We start from the raw sequence: 27,009 nt of genomic DNA on the forward strand, positions 1-27,009 counted from the left end.
GACCAGGCTGCCGCCATTTTTCCCCGCTCGAAAGCGGAGTCAATACCGTGGAACCTAACCTCGCAGGACCGTCGCCCACCAACTCTACCGCTATTGTCCAAATATGGTCACTCTGGCTCCAAAAACCAAAATGGCAACGTAAGTAATGACAAACTCACTGTCCAGGTGACGTCACAGTGGTTTTACACTTGACTGACTAATGTACTGTACCAAATACTGTTTACGACTCTCTTTACACCTCAATATGGTTTATTACAACCTGTTTATATGTGTCACACGCAAATATATTGATTTGATACTGTTTATAAGCGGGTGTGTACCTGTACATATTTATCTATCGTTTTTCTATGGCATCCTGTCCTCCTGTTATATACATACCACTGCATTTTAATTACCTAGCTAAGTAGTTACATTACTCCTTTATTCTACCTTGATTTTGTTTCACTTATGTGATTTTTCCCAGATTTATCTATATATTATATATATTATATTATATATTATATATATATATATATTCATAATTATATATAGCCTTAATGACACACTGGACCTTCAAATCTCTGGTTCACACCTGATTTATGGACATCCACAACTGTGGTGGTGCCCACAAAGAACCAATGTGAGAGCTATCTGTGATATATGACTGAGTATGATATATATCTATATATCTATATTGTGACATAAGTGACTGCTTCACTGCTGTGTGTGTATGACAAAAATAACTTGAGCTTGTAACAACTTGTATCCCTGCCAAAGTGAACATATAACAGCTGAAGTGAAAACAACAAAAAACAAAACTTAATTCAAACTTTGCTTCAGCCGGACTCTCATGCTCAGACGAGGTGTAACTCCTTTCAAGTAGAGGTGACTGATGAGAGATGATTTTTTTTTGATTTTCTTTAATAAATGAAATGTGCCATGTGAAGTCTGATCTGATGCACCATAAATACACACAGACTACTGTGTAACGAGTAATTTTATATGCCGATGATGCTGATCGGTCAGAAATTACGCACGGTAGCTCTTTAGTTGCTGAAGATTTATTTCATTTTTACTTTTACCTTTAGTCCTTCTTCCCAGCCTGCTGCTCTCTCTGATTTTACAATTTACAGATCGATAGATGTATCGGTCTCATCAGTTTCTTACCTGAACGAGAACCAAAGTATCTTCTTTTTCCAGCGTTTTCCAGACTCTCTGTCCAAGAGCGTACAGGTGCCTGAACACAAAAGAGTTTTTGCAAATTATCAGTGTTGTTTTTGGTTCTTTTCCTATTATTTTCTCATTCATTGTTAGTCACAATGTCACAAAAAGTGAGAACACAGACTTCATTCTTGACTTGGAACGGCAGCTGTACAGGAGCTTTCGATCATGTCATAATGATCTTAATCAACAGAGTTTGCTCAGTTGTTTGGAGTTGTTCTTTTCAAGTATCTATTGAAACTATGGACATTGGACGCATTTCACATTTTCTGACAACCTATTATGACAACATATACGACTATATATCATATATATTAATATATTATCTATATATTATATAATATATCATATAATATATATATATATATATACTATCTATCATTATATCTCGTTCAGGTAAGAAAAACAAACAATCGCATAACTTCAGGATCATTTTAAAGCTCCTTGATATGGAGACTCTTTATTTTCTTTAAAGATGTCAGCTTGTCACCATTTTCAGGCAGCAGTATATGTATGTGATTATATATAGAAAAAAACAAACCTCCTGGAGAAACTCCAAGGATCGCATTCATTCAGGATCCATTTTAAAGCTCCTTGATGAATGTCTAATATTTTTCTGTCACAGCACCGCATTGTTGTATTACTCGCCAAGCTGTGAACATATTAATCACTATTATTTCCCTCTCCAATGTGAAACTAAAAAGAGAAAGTAATGAGTCCTGAGCTGAGAGAGGCCATGACACAGACAGCAGAACACTGAGGAAGTCTCGAAGAAAATGGAAGATAGACCCGCGTGGCCTCTCAATCATGGCTGCTCCCGGGCCTCCTGAGCGCTGGGATACAGGCAAGTGCAGTGAGAAAAATCAATGGCGAGCCTCTTTCTTCAGCCCTGCTGCCCGCCCTTAAAGAAAAGGCCTCCAGTCAAGGCTGTGGTGTGTCTGGACGACAGAGATCTGGGCCTTCTGCATGACTCCAGGTTAACATGTGCACCGCTCACCGGCCACTTGTGAAATTGTTTGGCCGTGTTTGTGTCCGCCTGCAGGGTTTCAAAACATCTATTCAGCTGCCGCACACAGTGATGGACTTGCAAACGCCAAAAGGTTCACTGCAGGCATTTAACAGTCCTCTCTGCGAAAAAATCCATCTTTAACTGGTCATTTAGCTGGATATTCAGACTTTAAATGTTTTAAGAGGGATGAGACACTGGATGTATTTTAATAAAAACAAGGAGAGACTGCCGTTTCCTTTATTTCAAATTGTCTAGAAATCATGTCAGCAGGTTAAATGAACTAAAAAAGGGCAGATTACTGCCGAATATTAAACCAATATATTATAAGAATAAATAAGTAAATGATCTGCAAGAAAGATAATTTTCTGTTCTTCCCAGTTGCAACCCAGGGAAATTTTCGAATATCTCATGAATTTGTTTGATTCTTTCATTTTCTATTTCATTTTCAAGACATGAAAAAAAAAATGTTCTGTGTATCTTATGAGTATTTCACTGTTTTGGGTGTTTTTCTTGTTTATGAGAAAACAATATAAATAAATACATATAAATATAAAGCGTAAATAACTTTATGGCAGTAGAGATTTATGGCAGTGACATTGCAGTACAGACAGTGTAGATATATTTAAGGTTATCTTTTTGATCTCTTTTTCTTTTGTTTTTGATATTTCATAATAATATTTATGTTCTTAAAATATTTATGTTATGTTATAATCTCCTACACTCCTTATATGTTGGGATTTTTGTTGGTTTTTGTTTTCAGTAGCACCAGCAGAAATATTTCAGTTTGTTCGAATTTATTTAAATAGCCGTTGACTGATTGGTTGAATTCATTTGAATCAGATTCTTTTGTTTCCAGTATCTACAAAATAAAATAATTAGCATGGGAGTTGTTGTTTCCACTGGGAAAAGAAACAGCACAGAACAACATAATGTTTTCATTTCTCTTTAAAGTAAAAGAAGTTTTGGTTGAAGACCACTCCTGTCCCGTCCTCCAAACGCAAAGGAATCTACATATTAACAAAATTTGACAAAAAAGAGAATTTTTGCCATGCCGTTTGTCTGTAATGCAGAGTAAACATTGGCTTCCAGACTGCCGATGACAATATTCTGAGAAAACAATTGAGTTTTAATATCTTCCAGAAAAATGTTGTGAAGAGAAGGGCTCTCAAACAAAAAAACACCAAATAAAATGTGTTTGATGATCATCTGTGAATGTTTCCTGTTCATCACCTTTTCTTCTCTTGCTGTCGGCCTTTTGAAGAATGCAAAAGGTTCCTTTCATGTCTTTTCTTATGCAAGCTAAACCCAGAAAAAAAAATTGACAAATGGGAAATAATTTTAACTTTTTTTTTTTACTTGAGAGACACAGATTCCTGTAGGAGTTGGCCTCTCTTTATTACATAAAGGCCCAGTGTTTGCCTTGTGTTAGTCTTTGGATCAAGTAACATCAAATAGCATCAAATAAACCTGAATGCAGAAAATATAAAAAAAAAAGGATGACACCTCCCAGCAGATGAATTAAAGATTGTATCCTTATAAAATTGTTTAAACACTGAAAAAGAGCTGGATGTAAACCAAAGACCGGCTCAAACCACAGATAGACAAACACTGACCCCTTGTGGGAGATTTGAAAACTGCATGCTTGTGTCTGTCAGTTATCTGTCTGTTATCAGATTCCCACAGTGTTGTGTTCATCATAGTTAACAGCCTCCCTGGGCTCCCAGGTTAAGGCTGATTTTTTTTTAAATTGGCAGCAACATGGCAAAACTAAAATATAATAGGAATACAATAAACTAGAACTAGAACTGTAAGACTAGGTTGAATTAAGTTGAGGGTGTTTCATTTTGAAAGAAATCTGCACTGGATAGGGAGAAATAAAGTAAGCTCATTGCCTCTCCCTCTTCCTAGCATGAAGGAGAAACCGCTGTGGTCCCAAAACTATGAAAAAACTGTGCACAAAAGACCAAACAGTCAGGAATTAGTTTGTCCGTGCTGGGCTACTGTACAAACTTGACCGTCACACATGGCGGACTCTGTGGGAGAGGAGATAGAAAAGGCTCATTCTATGGTAAAAACACATACTGTTCTTAGTTTTAGGTTATTATACATGAATGAAACACCATTTATGATAATACATTCCAAATCTGCCATATTCTGTGTATATATATATATTATATATATATATATATATAGATATATATAGAACAGTCGCCTGAAACTGTAAGAAGAGACAGACCAACCTGTGCACTGCCTGGATTGACTACAAGAAAGCCTACGACTCAATGCCGCACACATGGATACTGGAATGTCTGGAACTGTATAAGATCAACAGGAACCTAAAGACCTTCATCCAGAACTCAATGGAAATGTGGAAGACAACCCTAGAGGCCAATTCAAAGCCCATTGCCCAAGTCAACTCAAGTGCGGCATATACCAAGGAAATGCGCTATCACCACTGCTGTTCTGCATAGGCCTGACCCCCTCAGTCAGATCATCGAAGAGCAGGTACGGGTACCGATTCCGTAGTGGGGCTACAATCAGCCACCTGCTCTACATGGATGACATCAAGCTGTATGCCAGGAACGAGCGAAAATAGACTCACTGATCCCACCACCAGGATCTACACGATGAATAGGGATGTCATTCGGATTGGACAAGTGTTGCCGGATGGTCTCAAAGAGAGGCAAGATGATCCGGACTGAGGGATTGACCTACCAGAGGGCAACATAGGTGATATCCAAGACAGCTACAAGTCCTTGGCATCCCACAGGCTAATGGAAACCACGAAGAGGCCACAAGGAAGTCAACCACAGCCAAATACCTCCAGAGAGTAATGCTAAGGAAAAGGTCCAAGCCATCAACATGTACGCACTACCAGTCATCAGATACCCCACTGGCATCATAAACTGGCCAAAGGAGGAGATAGAAGCCACAGAATCAAGACTGAAAGCTCTCACCATGCATGGATGGTCCACATAACGCCGCCCATGGCGCACTCCGTCGACCCACGCCGAAGAAAAACCCAAATCGAGAGTAGATCAGAGAGCTCCAGATATAGCATAGCCTATGAAAGCACTCACTCTAGCCATGCAGTGATGAGGTTCCACCCCAGTCGAGCACCCTGAGACTATACACTAAGCGGAAAGAGGGAGGCCGAGGCTAGTGAGCATCAAGGCCACGGTCCAGGATGAAACATCGAAAAATACGAGAATACATCAAAAGATGGCCCCGAAGGTGAACTGCTCAGTGGAATGTCTCAGGCAGCAGAACCCTGATGAGGGTGCGAGAGGAGGAACAGAAACCTGGAGGACAAACCCTTACATGGCATGTACCACCGTCAGATAGAGGAAGTGGCTGATATTAAGAAATCCTACCCAGTGGCTGGATATGCAGGACTGACAGATAGCACAGAGGCACTACTCATGGCCGCACAAGAACAGGCCATAAGCACAGAGCCATAGAGGCCAGGATCTACCAGAGTAGACCAGACCCAAGATGCAACTGTGTAAAGAAGCCCCTGAGACAGTCCAGCACATAGTAGCAGGGTGTAAGATGCAGCTGGATCAGCGTACATGGACGCCAACCAATGGCTGGGATTAGTATACAGGAACATCTGCAACCAGTATGGAATAGAAGTACCTAAATCCCGATGGGCCATACCACAGAAGGTGCTGAGAACAACAGGGCCAAGGTTTGTGGGACTTCAGCTTCCAGACTGACAAACAGGTCCTGGCTAACCAACCAGGACATGTTGGTCGGTGGACAAAGAGCGAAGAGGGTAGTGGTGATAGATGTGGTGATCCCAGCTGACGCCAACATCAGGAAGAAGGAACATGAGAAACTTCAAGAAGTATCAAGGGTTGAAAGAGCAGCTGGAACGGATGTGGAAGGTCAAGGGTTGCGTGGTCCCCGTGGTAGTGGGGGCACTTGGGGCAGTAACCCCCAAACTGGGAAAGTGGCTCCAGCAAATCCCAGGAACAACATCTGAAGCCTCAGTCCAGAAGAGTGCAGTCCTAGGAACATCTCTGGTTAACACCTGCAGGATTTATGACATCACAACTAGTGTGGTTGCCAAACATGAACCAATGTGAGACATGTGATGTGGAAACTGGAAACATCCAGTGAGTACACTCAAATATATATAAAACAAATATCTACACTCAAAATTTTAAAGATAGATTTTTTTTTTTAAAATGTAGATGTAAACTGTATTGGACATTTGTTGAAACAAATTATTATTCAGTGCATAAAGTTTAAGTTTGAATGTTGAGGTCAGTTGTAAAAAACAAAACTACCACTCCAAAAAGTGGAAAGTGCGAAAGTGCTGTCTCAAACACACACACACAAACATTGTTTTATGGGTTTGAAAATGAGGTTTTGCTGCCATCTTGTGGCCAGAAGTTAGAACTGCACAACATAGCTCAACAACAACAACATACATTTTAGCATTTTTTCTTAAATCTGAAACAATGTAGAGAAGAAAGGTTTGTTGTTTCATTAAATTAAGACATTTAAAACATAAAAGTGAAAAAAAGGGTCTACTGGTATCTTAATTAGCTGTAATGCATACGTGTGAATTGATGGCTTAGATCGTGTTAATATATGAAGTCCTGTTAGATGTGTGTTCACATGGTTTCACAGCTTTCAGCAGGATTTTAAGACTTGATCCTCACATTCATGTTTCTGCTTGCTTCATTTAACCAGCAGGTGAAGCTGTCAGCCTGCACACACTTTAAAGAAAACCCTGACACAAACACACGCAGGCTATATTTGTAATATCTGAGCTCCCTTTCAACGTTTCGTGTAAATGGTATTTCTGTCCCTTTAAAGGATTAGCTATCTATTGTGTCTTTAACGGACTGTGTAGAAAACTGTAGAAGTTTTTTTGCGTTTCTTTAGAGTAAACATACATTAAGCACCAACATGTTCACTGGGAATATCTAAGCCTCTGTGTAGCTTTGCTTTGGCTGCTGAAAAATGTAGATAATGTAGACGTTGAGTTACGCAACTCCAGGAATTCAGAGATGCACAAAATTAATTTTTCCACCATTTCTCACAGTAAAACTGCCAAAATTACAGCATACACCACATATCAGCATATTGTGCCGGTTTCCACAGAAAATCACGACCCTGCTCTTGGCTATGCCAACCTTTGAGCTTTTGTGAGATAAAGTCCTGTCTTTAGTCTCAAGGGACCTAGAAGTTGGATTTGAACTTGTTCCCTGTTCTGCCGTCAAATGCAGCCAAAAGAAAAGACTGATTTCAAAGGTCTGTTCTGCACCATCACCCTCATTATACACAAACAACTAAAACACACAGGTATGATGTCATCATCATTCATATGTGAAATTGTTTTTCCTCTAAATCAAGTCAATAATGAACATGTGCCAGTGGCAGAAATGTAGAATTTATTTAGTTCAAAAGTTTCTAAAACACACAGAAGATAAACAGATGAGTTGAAAAGGTTTCAATTCAAATCAGACCTGTTCCTGTTTGCGATTAACAAAAGTTACATTAACAACTTGTTCTTCCATTTGGTTCAAATGATCTATCTGGATAGAGCTTCTTTTGTATTTTAAAAAGGCTGTGGGTATTTCTTATGGGGTCTGCACACCCTGTAGACTCACCCGCTGTGTTTCATGTTGGGGGGTTTGTCCATGCGGACAGCCAGTTTGATCTTCAGCTCTGTGTCCTGGCTGTTCTTGGGGACGACCATCCGGTGAAACTCGGCTTGCTTCGGCCCGTTGGTGGTCGGATTCAGGACCACCTGGGTGGGGGGGATTAGTTAGCAAGTATGTCATAAAAGGTCCAGAGTTTGTAGGTTCTTCTGTAAACTACTACTACTTTACATTTTGCAAAAGAAAATCAGTTGTATAAATAATAAAAGAAAACCGCCCACATGTTGTGTGTCTGTTACATCCCTCTGACATATCTTAAGACAAGTTAATATATTTTCATTTAATACAATTCTTTGTAAATGTCATCATAAGTTTCTAATATCGGTGCTGACTCAGTTTTTAGCACCACACAAACCAATTTTGGGAATTTGGGAAAGAGAAAATGTCTGAGATTAAGATTGGTGCATCCCTATTTTGTAGTTTGTAACATATAACAGAGCTGTGGCAGTGTTAGTTTTGTTGACAAAAACTATGATAAAAAATATTTCACAACAACCTTTTTTGATGGCAAAGACAAGATGATGACGAGCCAAAAATGGATCTTTGACAATAAAAACTATCACAACATGTATGTTTCGTTTTTGTTGATGGGACATGGCTAAAAGGTTTATTGTGGGCTATTGGACATTCAATAAAAAATACATGATAAACAAAGATATGGTGATGTGCAGGACCATCCATGAATCAATGACCCGAACCCGATCCACAAACTTTATTAATTATAACGGCACAATCGTCAGGACTGAACAGTACGACACTCTTTTTTTGGTTCAGGTTAATTTTCACACCAACACACACCTTCTTATGATCCCAAAAGAAAATAATCAGCTCTAACTCCTGTGAAAGTCTGGCAACGGTCAACTAGACCTCATCTTTATTTACTTTGTCTGCAATGTCCTTCATCTGTCTGCTTCCAACACAACACACACAGTCTGAACTGTCTCCTACTCAATCAGGATTACACCTACACAAACTGGCTGCATGTTTGCATGACTCATGTTAACTTCAGACATCATGAAGGACGTTGAAAACTTTCTGAGCTTCACCGTTCAATCAGAATCAGTCAGTAATTAAAAGGTCTGACTCTGAATCTTCACTAATTTTTATTTCTGATTTTAATATTTCATCAACTTCTTATTGATTCTGATCCTGTTCTGTTTTTTTCCCTCTTTTTTTTCTCTCTGTGTAATTAGTCTGTAAAGATCATCCTTCTGTAAATGTGCCGTCACATCTGAATAAAGCTGGAGGCAACATTAACATAAAAGTCCATCCTACGTCTGAATGACAAAAAGCCATCACTTCAACAGCTTGGTGTTGCATATTCCATGTCTGAAAAGACCTAAAAGCAAGTTCAGCTGCCTTTGACTGATCACTTTAGATGTCAGGGTAATGAAAACGGCCCGGAGAGGCTGATTTTATCACCATTTCCAAACCCTTACTCTGAAATCTGCACCTAAAAAGTGAATTTATTGAAGGTAACACAGCACACACACCCAAAGACCACCGACTGCAGACTGTTAGCATATCTAAAATCTTGATTACAGCTCTGTGGTCACATCACTCACAGAGACATGAGGTGATTCAGAGTAACCAGAACAGAGTTCCAAGAACTGGTCAGCAGCTCCAGTTAAAGGTCTGAACGAGCCTTTAGACCTATCATGCTTTCATAATTAAATACGACAAGCTTTGAAAAGTTTTAAGTCACACCTACAAATGTTTTTTTTTTTACATATTCAGATAAACTGATGCTGACTGAGCTGCTGCTGTCAGAACCAACAGGGTGTAAAAGTGATGAAAAGTGACTGTTTTCAGTCTGCTGCTGATAGCAACGCAGATGGAGGTCTACAATCGATCAAGGTCAATCAAGCATCAGTCTTAACATGAAAATATAACCCTGTCACTTTATTAGTTCAGTAGTTAATTAGTTAATCATTCAGAAAGACAGTTTGTTCATTTACTCTTTAGTTTAACTACAAAGACCAACGTGTTTAAAATGATCTGGTATAGTAATAATAAAGAGAGTTACATGTTTACACAATGTTGCTGTAATTAAACAGAGGTCATTGATTATTTATTGATTATTAATTCTGTTTTCTAATTGTACTGTCTGTCTGTACTGTGTATCTGTATGGAAGATACACGTTTTGAAGGATACAAGTTTTTAAGAAGATGATTTTTTTATGCTCCATTCAAGACCAGGTGGCTGTGAAAAAAATGAATTATATTGTGTATATATTGTTTAGGTTTGTTTCTGACTGTATTCATACAAAGCTGTGTATGTATTTAAATCAGATGGAGTTCTTCTGTGACATAACATACAGGCTGTTTTTAAATGTTGAAGCTTGCATGAGGCTACACCATACTGAGTTGTAGGATGTTGATGGGTACACAACTACTAGAATACAACTGTGGTTTGTTGCTGATTAATTACATGAGACATGAAAACAAAGTTAGGTGTTTTTTTAAATGAATGAACAGTTGGAGAAGAAGAATGCCAGTCAATTATTCAAACAGAAATGAGCTTAAATTATGGTTATATATGTATTTAAGTACTTACTGATGATCTAATTAAAGACTGCCTCAGGTCATAAATACCACTGTGTGTATTGTGTGTGTAGTGCATGGTACAGTGCAGGTGAATTCTTACCCGGCCTAGCTCCTTGTCCTCCAGAGCCAGGACCCCTGTGCTCTCTGTGAACAGCTTCACTTTGACCGAGGGCAGAGGGTGAGTCGTGGTGAAGTCCCCCTGAGTCCCCCACCTGAAAGACACAAAGACCCTCTTCAAATCTGGGCAGCCACTGTGTTTCTTTATTGATCTTGTATGTGTTAACTCATTTTAACATCATTTTAATGCAGAAACAGAACCTGTGACTAGTTTGTCATGCAATTCCAGTAAGGTTTATTCAAAACAAGACACATGTGCAACATTGTTGATGAAACCAAGTAAAGCAGCATCACTTCAATATAATAATACTTCAAAAATCTCAATATGATCTGTGTGTCCTGCTGTCAACAATTTAAGCTACAACATGTAAAATATTATTACAGTAATATTAAAATAAGCTCATTACAGTTTGAAATTTTAAATACATGAAATAAGAAAGCAAGAAGACAACAACAGAACATTTTAGAGTAAACTGGCCTAAAGGTACAAGAACACCAAGTTTTAGTTCAGTTTTATTTCATTAAGTTTCATGACAAGTCTTATAATAGAGCAGGTCTAGGCTATACTCTTGATAGTATTATTTACAGAGACAAAACAATTCAACCATGAGTAAACACTCGGCGACAGTGACAAGAATAAACTTCCTTTTGAGAGGCAGAAACTTCGAGCAGGGCAAAGCTGATTGGTGGGTGGCAATCTGCAAGCAATGTGTGTTGCAAAATGTTCCAAGTGTGTGTAGACTAAAAAAAATTCCCAAATTTAGTGTTTGCATTTTGGACTTTGAACATTAGTCAATCACTTGAATGAGTAAAGTAATAACAATGGAAATAGATCAATAATGAGATGATTTATAGTGGTAAGTTCTCATTAGGTGGTTTATAAATAAATAGAAATTGATGCCTGTCATATCAAACCTAAATGCAATCAGTAGAAAAACTGTCACCGGTAATAAAACATAGGGTAGAGTGATGAATAAAACTGAATCTAGCAGTTATGAGTGGAGGCAAAGACGTGTCTATAATAAACATCACTGTAATCCAGAACTGAAAAGAAGACCGTCTCATTTATCTGTTTCATGCTGAATAAAGCACAATCAGATCCCTTTCTGTACAAATGTAACTTTTTTTGTTGTGTGTCAATGTGAAATTTAAATGTTTTTGATCCAGTTAGGTACTAGATATTTGGGTTCAATGCACTCTGTCAGGCTGCAGTACATCCTGTCTGTCAAAAGATCTGCGGTGAGCTGCTAATACAGTATATGTGTTTCCCCTGCAGCCTGAGAGCAATGGATAGTCTGACCTGCACTGTAATGTTCCTGTTTTGATAGCAGGGCTGAAAACCTGAGACTCAAACAAGCTGTGCTTTGTCCTGAAATGATTGGAAAAAATGATGAAAGCCTCACTGTGTTCAGCTCTCAGTACTTTTGCAGCTTCTAACTAAATCTTTGTGGTTTGAAGTTTAGTTTCACTTCTGCCCTCCTGTTTGTACTTTTGGTTGTATCAGAGCTGCATTACGATACTGCTGATGCAAGCACAAGTTTCCCTGGTGATGCTTCGCATTACTGAAACAGCTTTTTGAAAATTCTGTGCGTCTGAAGCCGGGCTTAGCAGAGCTTTGTAAGTGGTAAGAAGATAAGTGAGAGATTCTGCACTATCTGGTCAGGTGATCAGTTTAAAATATTGCAAGAAGGAATAGCCTCAATTTGTTAGATTAAGGGGATGCAGAAGACGTTTGTTAAAAAAGTCCAACACATCAACAAAGTGAACAAAAGACTCCATACCAGCACCCTTGCACTAGGAGTTGGGCGATGGGATGAATACATCTGATATCGGCATCCAAAGCTGGTTGTTTTTTGGCCGATTTATTTCATTTCATTTTGCCTACTGCCGGTTGATATTCTAGCAAAGGATGATTGGAGAATTTCAACATATTTACAGCATCAGAAGAATCACATGCAGAATAGTATCCATCAGTGTTTTCTGATTTGTAACCTTGACAGGGAAAGTTGTGTGTAGAAAATGTGGAAAATACATAAATAACATAATTCTGCTTCATTCTATATCTGTAAGCTGTTTAGAGAAGATGTTTGTTGCCTCCTAAACACATACAGCATTTGTCAGGCTCAAGAATCTACATTGATATTTTCCAGATTTTAAATCTCATAGGGAGTGCTGAGCTTGTGTAATTCAGTCTGGCTTTGTGACGATACAAGTGTGAAGTCCTAAAATTCTCCCAAGCTTAACAATTTAAGCTTTTGAATGTGAATCTGAGTATGACACTGTTTTTGTTTTCAAGGCAAAACAAAAAGAAAAGAAGAAAAGCTGCAAGTGTAGCTCCTGCATACAAATGAATGTACTAGAGTTGTCACGATACCAAAATGAGTAACCACGATACTATACCAGACAAAGTATCACGGTTCTGGGTATTATCACGATACTGCTGCCTTTTTTTATTATTAAATTCAATTAAATCAAATTTTATTTGTATAGCCCAAAGTCACAAAGTACATTTGCCTCGGAGGGCTTTACAATCTGTACAAGGAGTGACACCCTCTGTCCTTCGACCCTCGGTTCGAGTGAGGAAAAACCTGTATTTTGTACAAGTTATAAATACTTATTAATTACTTATAATGGTGTTTGGTGCATGATAAACATAATATTGGTGAAGTAAGAATTAGACTGAAACAAATTTCAAACAAGTTTGGTTTTTTGAGCAAAATTAGTGGTGCCACTGACGACGACGCCGCGACAGACTCGCTGCTCGGGCCTGCGTCTGGGTGAGACAGAACTTTAGCTTGTTGTTTGTTTGAAGCAAATTTCTATCGAAGCGGAGCTGTCTTCATGGAGTTCGTTCTTGCCGGCAGAAACACACAAACAGCCAATCAGCTAACAGACGGGCGGACCCAGCGTGTGGAAACAGCCTATCATATCCCTGGATGTCACCAGATTGGCAAACAGCCAATCATTCAGCAGCTGTGTAGTTCAGTTGCGGTTCCATGTTGGTTTGTTTACAAGGGAGTAGCATGCAGTGAGAAGCCGGGAGGAGAGTAGAGGCGGCCGCTATGTAGCGGAAACTGGCAACAGTAGTACAGTAATCCATGGTAGTACCGTCATGTAGAATTTGTAGTATAGTAGGAACCGTTACGATTTGGCACCGCGGGGTACCGTGTACAGTATACCGTGGGTATCGTGCAACTCTATAATGTACACCTCCAAAACCTACAAGTCATTTTCAAACTTTATTGCAATCATTCACCCACAACTGCAATATTAACTTCTACACGAGGTCACCCTGCAAACTTTCCTGAGTTTCCTGTAATAACATCACATCAGGTCTTAGTCACAGGTCGAGAGCCAGTAAGTCCCTGTTGTCAACAAACACTTCTTTGTCTATCACACAGAGACTCCAATAGAGCAGAGTGATGCCTTCTGCTCAGGATGATGGAGACAAGGCCATGATGCTCCCATGATTACATGTCTTTATGTCAAAACTGTCATTAAGTGTGCAAGTAAGTGTGCATGTGTGGAGCACAGATGACAAGACCCCTTCACTTGTTGAGAGCGAGAAGCAAAGCCAAGCTCCATATTCAGTTTCCCTAGTTTCCAAGGCAACATTGTGCAGGAAGGTGTTTTCACTTCACACACACACACACACACACACACACACACACTTTTTTAGTCAACACATACAACATCAAATCAGTAAGACAGAGGACAGACCCCGACCCACACAGCTCTGACCTCGTGTAGAAACTGACCTGCGTTTCAACACGACTTTTTGTGGCTCGTCTGTTTCGCAAAATTTGACCATGAGCATTTAAAACATTAAAATCAGAGGGCGGTGAAAACAGACTGCAGGACAAATTCAATGACTATGCCAGACGAAGGCTGACTGAGGAACACCATGGACTCCCAGTCTATCTCCCAGTCAGAACTGATGAGGTGAGAAGTAGTTATGATGAAGCGGTGTGGTATCACACGATGCAGCGGTATCATTCAGCGCTCCAACTGGCTGTTGGCCGTGGTCTAATGCAGTCTCCAATGATCTCTTGCTGTGAGCCATCCTCAGCAGCTAGGTGGTTATTCCTAATGTTAATAAGAGTAGTGCTAATGCTATTACTAAACTCAGGAGAAGCAGTGTCTGTTGAAAGCAGCTGATGAAAGCGTGTATGCAAATTAACCAATACACCAACATCATATTCTCTGTGCTTAACGGCTAAACAGTTAAGCGTTGACATCCGTAATCAACTAGGAAGATTTTAAATTACATTTCACAATTGTTGAAGGAATGAAAATTGCAGGACTTGTTTCAAATACAAACTCAAAGTTGGCGTTGGAGTGATGCTTTAACTGTGATTCTTGAGCAAAATGTTTCTTCCTGTTGATTCTCTGCCTTTTATTATCAGCTAGTGTTTATCTCTAAAGCAGAGTGTTACATAATGTATTAAACCTTTTATGTTTTTCACTTTAAAATCAGTTTGCAGTCAAAACCCTCTGGACTACATTTGAAGCTGAAACCCACCTCATCATTTTCTGGAGGAAAGTGAATTAGTTTTTTTTTTTAACTTAAGCCCTGCAGTAGGCCAGACAGGAGAAAGGACTTAATGTCGTTTGATTACATGGAAAAAGTCACAGATTTAATTTATATAAAACATTTTTCTCCTCTGCCTATCTGGTGTCTCTGTCAAGTTAATTTTCATTGTGTGTGGAAACAATGCCAGATGCCTGGAAGGAGTATACAAAAACAATTATCTATATTTGTATAGATTTAATTTGTAATAAACAAAGAAACAGTGGTTTGGTCCTTAAAGCGAGTCGCAGATGCTTGACATTCCAGGATAATTAAGGGTATTCCTCATGAAAAGGTCCTCAGTGATTAAAGAGCTGTTACGCTATAACTGCAGGAGTCATCAGAGCAATTGGACGGCATTGTAATCACAGCTAATCATGTTGTCTGTGTAATTATAGTTAACTACAATGTCATTAAGGGTATGGGTGTGTTATTGAAGATGAGGGGTGTGAAAATGCACTCTGGGTTAATCACAGTGAAGGTTACAGGAGCTGCAGTAAAGCCGGATCTGCAAGACAGGATCCCTGTTGACCAACGAGGTCGTCAGGTGACGGTAAGCTCGTCTAATTGGGTGTGTTTGGTGATTCTGACGGACAGAACGCTGTCAGAAAAAAAAGAGAACAAAAAAAACAACTCTCCACCAGCAGCAGGGGCATGTGAAAGGGCAGCCTCATTACTGTCTGGACCCCCACTGTCCAACGGGCATCAAGCAATCAACAACCGCCACCAACAATGTGCAGACCTGAGATGAAAACATTTTATTTTCCGATTGGTTTCGCCTCTATGGAGTGGAGATAATGGAAAAAGTCAGAGGCAATGTACAGCCTAACGCCTCACTTATTTCTGATAGATGTATTTTATTTTACAGTTTAGAAATTACTCTCATGTGACAAAGTTTTTTTGTTTGTTTAATTACTACAGTACAGTGAGTGAAGACAGTCAAATAGTTAGAAATGTTCAACACAAATGTTGCAAAAGTCAGAGAAGTAAACATTGTAAGAAGTGACCTCAGTCAACATTCCCACGGTTTACATTGCAACCAATGTCACATGCTAAAGATAAGCACAGCTCAATTGTAATAGAAATACTAATTTAACATATTAACATTTTAGCATGCTTAATGTTGGCATAGTAACTATAATCATGTTAACATGATTACAGAGATGCCTAAAAGTTAGAGAAGTGGACTTGAGACTAGAAGGTCCCAACTGAGGTGTCTTTGAGCAAGGTCCTTGACCTACAGCTGCTCCAGTGGAGAGTGTCAACAGTGAGGAAGAGAATGTGGCTCTCAGGAAAAAAATAAACGTTTGACAAAAAGTGATACACGGATGCTGTACTTGAATGAATGAATGTACAACACAGGAACCGATGACGGTTTCAATTCTGGGGGGTAAAAGACAATGTTTGTGGACTTCCGGTGTAGCTGGCTGCTATTCGGAAAACAGCTAACAGAGCCAAGCCAAGCCCTCCTCTGCAGCCAGATTCAGAACTTTGTACGTGAGAATGACCTAATCTCTACAAACAGATATCTGCATATGATTGCATTTAACTTAATCTAAATCTGCATCATCTATCATCTGATTGGTTCCTAGATTGGGTTCCATCTCTTTTGCTCTCTGCATGGATTGAACAGATGCCATCTTGGAGTCCAAGTATACAGTTTTTACAATACATCAATGATGTTGCACTTTAGCAAGTTACTGTTAGCCTGTTGGCATTATTATTGAACTAAACCAGGACTTTTACATTGGTAATGTTAGCATTCAGCTTAAAGGTCAGCTGCACCCTTCTGATTTTTACTACAACATGACCTTTCCTCTGAAGCCATCCTCAGGGCAAAACTTTTATACCCCACTAATGGAAAGGAGATAAAAAAATACTCTCCATTTTTTATCAGTTCAACTGTTCCATGTGGTGCAAGTCGTACCAGCTCATAATCCTCCTTCAGGTAGAGTCCCAGGTGTGAGTGAGCCTCAGATTGGCTACAATGAAAAAAACTCAGAGGTCTGACTGAACTGCAACATAAAGAGGACCTTTAGCTCTGCTGGACTTACATCCAGAAACATGTGTGTTTACATTTTGTATGTGAAGAGAAGCGACAGATCACTGTTAACTGCTCCATCTTCTTGCTGTATCGACTTTGACTGAAGAACAAGAAACATCACTCAGGGCGGGTTATCCTGGGGTTTAGAGAAGCTGAGGTTCATTCCTTCCATTACATAAAATGTAAATGTGCTGTGGGTCATTTGTGGTTGAGTTTCAGGCAACTGTGTTAAAGAGGCTTTTCACTGAGGTCTGTGCGTTCATTTCTTCTTCAAAAGCTCAGATGATAATCCAATTAGGAGTCAGGAATGAAGGCTAAGCAGGCTGTAAACATGGAGCCAAATCAGCTCTCAACACAACACAACTCATGTCTTCAGCACGAACACAATTTACAGCCTCAGAGGTTTATGTCACACCTTGTCCATCTAAATATCAATCCACACGCTCAAAATATCAAAAATATGAATTTTGCCTTTAGGTGTATTTAGGCTGTAAAACAACACCATAATATACTACAGTGAAAGGTTTGATGATTTCAAAATCTGCTGTTGAGCAGAAAACTCATTATGTGAGAATAAAATGTAAATCCAAAATGTGACTGTGGGTGTGGAAGTTCTTTTAAAAGTCCAGCTGTGGCTGGTGGGAATATCATTAGTTTAGCAAGTAATTAGTCATAAAACAATGTACTGATACATTTTAAATAGTGAATAGTTGCACTGAAGGAAGAGTCACCATCATCAGTAGGGTTCATCCTCTGGGTGACATTAATGTTTCATGGCAACCCAATCAATAGTTGCAGAGATATTTCATAAACAAAGTGGTGGACCTTTCACACAAAGCCATAATTTTATTACATAAAATGAATTAGGCAAATAAATAAATAAGTCATCCAGGTCATCTTTGTTTAAGAAGAGTTAAAAATGTGGACTTGGTTGTAGTTCCATGAAGAGGTTTCACCTTTCATCCAAGAGGTTTCTTCTGGTCAAACTGCCTAGTGGGGGAAACCTAAAAACACTGTCTGGCATCATTAACCTGGTTCGTTAGTGTTCCTCGTTGTTGTGTGTGACGACTGTCATCAACTGTTGTCTTTATCTACGCCAAACATTTGAGAAAGTGGATTAACGTTTTTTATAATGGAAATGTCTCAACAACAACTGAAAACTCCTGTCGCATGTGTGCACCTTCTTCAGATGGTTTTCTCAACGAGGGCCAGTCTGAACCAGGATTTACTTGAATGAATCGATACAAACCTCAAACTTAGAACAATTTTTATGTTACTATACTGTAGTACAGGTTAGCCTGTTACACTTGGAGTTAGTAATTCCACTCGCAATTAATCCAGTGTCCTTGTTCTAAGTCTTGTTTCTATTCACTGATTTGAATCAGGAATCATGTGGTGACCAGTCTTTTCCACACACACACATCACCTTTTATATCTACATATAAGCAAAGCTGTATCATTCAGAGGTGTCCAGATGCTCAACAATGCTACCATCTGCACTCAGAAATGTGTTTTGCGTTTTTCACATTCTTCTCCTGAAGAGGGAAGGTTTTACCACAAATATCAGTTTAAGACATGCCATTTGTGCCCAAGTATGCAACTTACACAAGTGTACTGTGACGACAGGTATTTAAAGTATGCAATTTTTATTCCATTTGACACCTGAGACACTCTGAATAGAGCAAGAAGAAGCAGACTCACTGTGGTCTGGAGGCTTCAGCTTGGTCTGTCTGCAGCTTCTCTCCTCCATCCACCTCCATGGTGCAGTAAACGATCCGGTTTGGAGCCACAGACTTTAGACCTTGGACCTCCACGATCACAATCTTCAAACACAAGGAGAGCGTTGAAACTTCAAATTACATCCCAAACATTCAGTGTTCTATGATAATTGTGCCAATTACTTTTTCAATTAATCATTCTGTCATACCAGAAAACAGTCAAAGGTGACATATTCAAAGCTCTGTTTTTTCAATGTTTTGCCCAATCAATGATCAAAAGTTAATGACAGACAGTTTACACGGTTAATGAAAGATTAAAATTGTGGTTCAAATATTTTCTCACAAACAGCTAAACTATATAACACTAGAGTGCAACATGGTGCACTGTCAAGATTTGATGCATTTCTTCCTCATTGTCTCTTGTTATGTGTAATGAAACCACATGATGGTTTCAACGGTTATCTTGTGAGCAAACTATCAGCAGATCAGACCTGTTCACATCCAAACACACACACACACACACCTCCAGAGTAAAAGACAGCACAACGTCAGACTTGGACAGGATGTCTCCTTCATCTCCCATGTCCAGGAAGGAGTTGTTCATGGAGGAGCGTTTGAGCTTCTGTTTGAAGTCTGGACCTCCTTTGGACACCGGCAGACTCTCTAGGTTCGCCATGAGCAGGTTGACTGACGAACGCAGCTCCTCCACGTAAAGAGGCTCCATGTCAGCAGAGACAAACTTTGGGTATCTCCTCTCCTGCAGGACAGACATTCGGTCACAGCTCATCATCAACACAAAGGTTTACTTCACATCAGGGTGTACTATTTTAAACAACTGGGGTTGTAAAGTAAAGTTTTGGGCAGTTAAATTATAACATCATTGCCAAAAAAGTGAGGTCAGAAAACGTAACTTAATTTGTTTCATCCACAACTTAGATGAAGTTGTTGTCTACGAAACTATCAACTGATACAATCACTAAAAACATACCTAAAGTTTCTGTGAAACACATGATAACAAACTTTTAGCTGTTGTGGAGATATCTGTCAGCTTGTGCTCTTTTTGATTCCTCTGTATGTGGAAACGTTTTTAGTTAGGGAAGGTAACAGAGTTGTTAGTGGAGCGGTAGATTTTTTAAACTCAGCATCTGGACAAGAAAGCATGTGATTTTTGGTAATTACTTCATATTAATTATATTATATTCATATTTGATTATTTTCTTGTTATTTTACCATTAAACTTTTAGTGGTTTGGTCCATAAAACATCAGAAAATGGTAAAAAAATGATGATCAGTGTTCCTTAAAGCATATACTGACATCCTTACATGTCTTGTTTTGTTTATTTTCCTGTCATAGAGGACTGAAGAAACCAGCATTAAAGTATTCACGTTTCAGAAGCTTACTGTAAATCAGACCAAATTAGGTCAGATCGACTAATCTTTGCAGCTCTTGTAAGTGACTCTAAAGAAAATGAATTTTTTATATTTTGGATAATCAATGCATGATGTCACTCTGAAGCTCTAAAGCTGCATTAATTGATTGGTGGTTTTAAAGTGGGTTTATTATGTCTCATATTAGTGCGATTGTCAAAATAAACACAAATTGACTAGTCCAGAATTAGACATGATTTTGACAAGTTTTGGTTTAACTGTTAATAGTGTGTGTTTCTCACCCTGGAAATCTTCTCAGCCAGCTGTAATCTTCCATCCAGCTCTCTGCGGATCTGGGCCGCCTGCTCGTCCACGTTGTCCAGCTGAGAAAAAATTAGAAAGTGAGTCTCATCAGTCAGCCAAATAGAGGGCTACAAAATCAATACACCAATCAAAAGGTGAACGAGAGACAAACTGTAGAAGTGCATTTGTGTATGTGCTCAGTTGTACTGACAGACTAATTAGCACCTGAGGCGGTAACAACGGGCAGCAATTAGCCAATCAGGATTGAGGGTCTGAAATTAGAGTTTCAACCACTTCATCAAGATAAAGTCCCTCTCTACCAATTACAGAAGAGTAATATTTAGTTGTTTGTGTAGTAGTTTTGAGTGTTACAAGAGTTACAGCTGCTGAGTGTTCAGCTTGTCTGGTGTCCACCGGATGCTGCTCCAAGAAAACACTCACTCTATTGAAATGAATAGGAAACCTCTAAATTATGCCTTATAGGGTCTTTATAGTCAACTTCTCCTAATCGTCTCTTTTGTGGCTTGAAAGAACTGAGGACATCATTCACCATAAAAAAAAAAGTTAAGTAAGAAAAAACAAAATTTTGTTCATGACCCTCAAGCTTCCTAAAATCTGTCTCATGTGGTCTCTACAGTTTATTTCACCTTGGCGCTTAGCACAGTTGTATTAGGTAGTAAACTCTTGCCTTATGTGACTATAGTAGCCCAAAACGGACGACCTCAACACTGGATCTGAATAGGGCCTTTCACCTTTTTCCTCAGTTTCACAGCCACTATAAGTTCTCCTAGCCCTCACCTCAGACAGCGTATGAGTTGCTTACAATTTGCTACTTCACTGATACCACTATATCCTGCACACTGGACCTTCAAGATGGATTTAGAGCTCCCATTTGCAAAGAAAAATTTGGTTAGACATGATGCATATTGGTGTTGAAGATGCATCACGTCTAACCAAATTTATCAGATTTCACACGGCAAAGGTTTCATACAACTTCTGTCACATGTGCAGTAGTACTCCCCAATAGCTGAGTAAGGACTTTGATGTGTAAAATCTGTTTAACAGTGACTGTAGGGTAAAATGTTCTTCTGTCCTAAAACTGACTTCCTAGGCCACGAGACTTTGCCACAGGCCAAGGATCTTCTGTGCAAAGAGAGGCATGTTTTACAGTGTGTCAGCTTTACAGCTGTCTCAGAGCACCAAACTAACCATTGTTAGATGCCGCTTCTTTCCCCGACCTGAATTCTACCAAGGTCCCATCCAGTAGTCGAGTTGTAAAATGAAACCAGGGGGGATGGTGTAATTTTTTATTTATGTGACATATTTTCCAGCACGGGGGCCCGGGGGTGCTCCCCCAGAAAAATTTGTATTTCTTAGATGCAATTTCCTGCATTCTAGTCAATTTTAGGGTGACTTGCTAGACATGGCAAATCCTAAATCCCATCTGATTCATAGCTTGCATTCTCAGTTGCATGGCCTGCACACGACAATACTATTTATCGGAAAGAAACAATAACCACTTAACTATGGACATCATGTCATTCACATCTTTTTTAAACATATTTGTAAAAACATTTTAAATATCTTTATTTGTGAATGTGCTCAAATATTTTTTAAACACAACTTTGTGTATGTTTTTAACATCTTTGTGTGTTTTTAAACATTTAAATACATTTAAACACATTTTTGTTAAAAAACATATTCACTTAAAAAAACACTATTTAAGGAGGAGGAAAGAAGACTTTGAGTTTTAAGACGACGCAATGTTTGAAACAAGCGGTATTAAAAGAATATGAAGCAGCATATATACATAGACGCCGCATTGAGCGGATTGGTCGTTGGTCGCGATACGTCAACGGGTCCGCCATATTGGAAATGGCAGGTCTGCCCGTAAACTAATACAAGGAAATGGACTGAACTTCATAAAGCGCCTTTCTACAAAGTTCTTTAAGTTAATGCCTCTTATACACCCATTCACACACACACTAATATATCTGGGAAACAAACAGGCACCAAAAACAACGTATGTAACTTTTAAAGTGATGATTATAAATGTTTACTCCTTATGTAAGCACCAAACCAACGTATGTATTTTTCTAATGCTGAGTGTTTACAGCTACTAATGTGTGTAACACTGTTACTGTGATGATAAATATTGAAATATTTATATTTAACATTTAATCTGTGTCTATAATAACCAGATCCTGAAATGTAGATGTGACATGAGGGTTTCTGAATAAAGAGCATTACATGTGAACACATATATATATATATATATATATGTATGTATGTATGTATGTATGTGTGTGTGTGTGTGTGTGTGTGTGTGTGTGTGTGTATGTATATATGTCTATGTGAAGCAGCAGGTAGCAGCTAGCGGTGCTGCTAACACGGGAGGCGGAACGGCAGCGGAACGGTCCTTTGCCCGGCGTCAACTCACACCGGACGCGGATCAGCCGCGGAACGGCAGCGTAGCGAGCCGACCGTATTCTCGCGAGATCAGGAGATCACGCGGGAATCCTGGACATACGAGAAACCCCGCCATAAACTGTGTATAAAGAAAACAACAACAACAAACAGCTGACTTTGCTTCTCCGATGTGGAGGAGATTATAAAAAGCATCTGTTGTGTCATAAATTATTGTGTGATGTTCCACTTCAACAATTAGTCTCTCATCGTTCATGTTGAGACCCTTTGATTGATCTTTGATCACCTGGTGCCACCGGTCATGACGTAACGTTGATGTGAAGTTATAAAAAGCTACATGAACTGCGTATTGTGTTTTATTTTGAAAGGGGGCGGAAGTTTATTATGTTGATTCTGTGTTGGATTTCCTGTCTGGTGCGAAGTGCTCTGTTGAAATTTACGAGGTTTAGCCGCGGCTCGCGTCAAAAATAGAAATGCTACAGAATGCTCGCGCCGTGGCATGGAGAGCCGCTTCTGGGACGCTTCTGATCCGCTGCTGATCCACTGCTGAGCCGCGCCCTGTGTGAGTGCTCTCATTGACTAGACTGGCTTCTATTTGCTGCGGTGCCGTTCCGCTTCCGTTCTGCTTCCGTTCCGCTTCCGTTCCGCGTCCGGTGTGAGTTGGCCTTTAGGCTAAAACAACACAGAGAGTGGATGATTGACACCTGTCACCTGATGACCAATCAGAGTCAGGAGAATCTATTAGTACCGCCCACATTCACCTTTGACCCACCAATAACGATCCAGAATGAAGTAAACTCAAAGGTAGTTTATCACATTAAGAGGTCACACTTCACTGTCAAAGCCTCTTTGTCTTTATGTAACAACCAGGAGCTTCATGACTGATTCAAACTAAAGCAGAGACATTAGCAGAGACATTAGCAGCGTTTCTTCGCGCTGAAATAGAACTTTTGAAACAAAACAGCAAAGATAAGACATACTGTGTCGTTTTGTGGATTTTTTTTTGCTACTCTTTGGGGGCTAGCTCGCCGAGTTTTCATCACACAGTGATAAGACACATATCTTTGTAAGATATATTTTTATTTTTTTCCCCACCGCGCCTCCCCTGAAGTCCTCTGGTGCCCCCCAAGGGAGGCACGCCTCACACTTTGAAAACCGCTGTCATAGGTAATAGACTGATTATCATAAAGCCCCCCTAAATGTCGAATGGTAATTCTATTTCCAGTGTTAAATATAAGTAATTTTCACATGCATTGATAAAATGCCATAAGGGATGGAAGAAGGGATGACCATTTTAGAAGAGGGATGATTTTGACCATTTTTCCCCCAGGGGGGATGCCACCCCCCCATCCCCCCTCAACTCGAGTACTGGTCCCATCCCTTTTGGCCCGGATTAGGATTTCCAGGCTCTAGTGACTGACAAACACAATAAGCTCACAGTGTGTTTTAATTATGGTTTAACAAGCCTTGGTTAAATCCCCTTTATTTCCACCTTGAAGCAACTGGCATTACACTCATTTAGCCAAGACTTACATTTGGAAAAAATATTTGGGGTTTAGTGTCCTGCCTAAGGACACTTTGACATATGGAGAAGCCAGAGATCAAACAAGCTAAAGTCTACCACCTGAGCTACCCAACAATTTACAAGATTTGACATAATGTTGAGCTATCAGAGAGTTCAACAACTGCTTAAACACAGCCGCTGCTAAATGTACAAGTCCTTGTTGATGTGTCTTTGTCTTCTGTTTTTCTGGTTGGAATTGAGTCTCCTCTTTTCAGGCTGTAAACTAGTATGTATTCATTATTAAAGCGAGGAGAGAAACTTTATGAACTGATTGAGTTCAAAGTGTCCCTGAGTCTTGAAACTATTGTTCACCGTTGCCGCACAGTTTCACCTTCACCACAGAGAGCTGTGCTGTTTAAGAGCTTCACAGGATCAGCCAGGAAGTCATCTGTTAAACTTGATGTAAGTGAGACTCAAAGAGAAGATGAAAGCATGCTGATGAAATTAAACAAGGTTTGCTTACTGGGCAGAAAACAGTGCCCCGTTTCACAAGTCTGTGATTAGCAGAGGCGTCTAAAATGACAATTGGAGATAAAACAGCTCTGATGCAAACTGGCCTGAAGCCAAAGAGACAAGTGGAACCTTCAGAGCTGATAACACAGAGAAGAGTTAAGCTGTTTAATTTGGGCTTGTACCAAAATGGATCCCAGAGAAATCAGTTAAAAATCAGCTGTCAGTGTCTCATTTACAGAGAAACAAGTTTCTCTCAAGTTTTGTAGGCCTGCAGCTTAAGAGAAAACACTGAGGAGCAAAAAACTAAAAAAAACAAACAAACATAAAATCAAACAGGAGCCACAACCACAGGTGAACACGTCAGGTCCAATCTGTGACGCTTACATTTTAACCTTCTGTTGGCAGCCAGCAGCTCTTTCCTTCAAACATCTTGATCTCAGCGTTCTTCAGTTTCTGTTTGTAGTGCTTGACAGAAAATAGTCTTTAGTTGCTTATCACAGAGGTGTTTTAGGGTGAACGGAAGCAGAAAACACCCATTAGTTCAGCCTTTAGAGCGATAAAATGATAAATCTTGTCAGTTGGCCAGTAGATAGTAATTTGGAAAATGTTATGGTTTCATCACAGTCCATCCAAAAATTACAACATATCATTCTATACCACAAAAGTCAGAGAAAATGTCAGAATCACAAAGGACATTAGGATTCAGCTTCTAAGGACTGTGAATGTCTCAAACATTTAGAGACAATCTGTCTATCTAACAGTTGTTGACATTTTCCAGGATTATAGGAATATGATCAACCAAAGGAACAACCACCATCATACCAGCCATGTTTGGCTTTTTTCTGATCGCTTTTTTATCATCACCATCATTGACAGTATAAAGGACAGATCCGTGACAAGACCTGTAGGTTTCTGAAGAGCCGCTTTGAAGCTCGGAGTGCGGTGGCTCTGGTCACCGCTATCTTGGCAGTCCTGCCTCCCGGCTAATCTAAAAATCATCAAAGACGTGGATCATTGGTGGACCTGAGGCGGGCTGACTGAAGACTGAATGACAGGTAACTTGAAATATAATATAAATATAATTATAGAGATACATGTGTTCTGCAGCCAGCTTCAAGTGGCCGTTTGACAAACTGCAGTTCCTGACACTTTGTCTTCACTTCACAGCCACAGAGGTTGCCGCTTGGTCACCATCCCTTTCTCTCCTTTCTTCCTCACCATGATGATCCTGTTACCAAAAACTAAATATTCCAGGGTAATGTTATCATGATAGCAGAATTTTATACTTTGATACCATACTAATATTAAAAAACAATCCTCAAAATCTCCATACTGCAGTAAAGAAAACACTTTTTTGTAAATTAACAATGTGTCACTGACAGTCTCTGAACACATACTGGGGACCAGTTATAGCGTCAGCCACAGAAGGACAGGCTCAATAACCTGAGCAAGATTTGCTTATGAAACACAAAAAGTAGTTCAGCACCTGAGGGGGAGTGGATGAGTAGTGGAGACTTAGCAGTCATCTCATGTTACCACTTCCTGTCAGGCCTGACATCCGCCTTCACTAATTGATAAGAGATGGAGAGATTTGGTCATGGATGATTTGACAGGCGTTTCTTTCCATTTTCTTTCTGTTGACACGTCATTCGGCAGAATCTTTCAGAAACGAGGTCGACGTGTGCAGACTGCTGAGCCTCTGACATCCAGAGATGAAAACTAACAGACAACCTTTGTCATTCTGTTGTCGTTACTGATGAGGTGTGCTGATCACTGAGTCCTAATTAACTCCCATCGCGGCTCCAGGTATTATCGCGATACCGCAGCCTTTTTTTAATTATTATTATTTTTATGAACTGCAATGTATTTGTACAAGTTATAAATACTTATTAATTACTTATAATGTGGTTTGATGCATGATAAACATAATACTTGTGAAGTAGGAATAAGACTGCAACAAATTTGAAACAATGAGTTTGTTTTTATGAGCAAAATTTGTGTTGCCACTGAC

General features: G+C 39.4%; 1 protein-coding gene across 5 annotated transcripts in view; it reads right to left on the reverse strand.

The window, feature by feature from the left end:
* Positions 1-27,009, reverse strand: part of cadps2 (Ca++-dependent secretion activator 2) — a 238,811-nt gene that overhangs the window by 114,232 nt on the left and 97,570 nt on the right. For all 5 annotated transcript variants that reach the window (XM_027272724.1, XM_027272723.1, XM_027272727.1 and 2 more), the window contains exons 4-8: positions 20,554-20,634; positions 19,407-19,640; positions 18,867-18,988; positions 10,535-10,646; positions 7,837-7,976 (exon numbers count right to left, since the gene is read on the reverse strand). In XM_027272724.1, coding sequence (XP_027128525.1) covers positions 7,837-7,976; positions 10,535-10,646; positions 18,867-18,988; positions 19,407-19,640; positions 20,554-20,634 — 689 coding nt within the window. The remainder of the gene's footprint in view (positions 1-7,836; positions 7,977-10,534; positions 10,647-18,866; positions 18,989-19,406; positions 19,641-20,553; positions 20,635-27,009) is intronic.

This window comes from Larimichthys crocea, chromosome XXI (assembly GCF_000972845.2).
Source record: "Larimichthys crocea isolate SSNF chromosome XXI, L_crocea_2.0, whole genome shotgun sequence".
In the NCBI taxonomy this organism is placed as follows: domain Eukaryota; kingdom Metazoa; phylum Chordata; class Actinopteri; family Sciaenidae; genus Larimichthys; species Larimichthys crocea.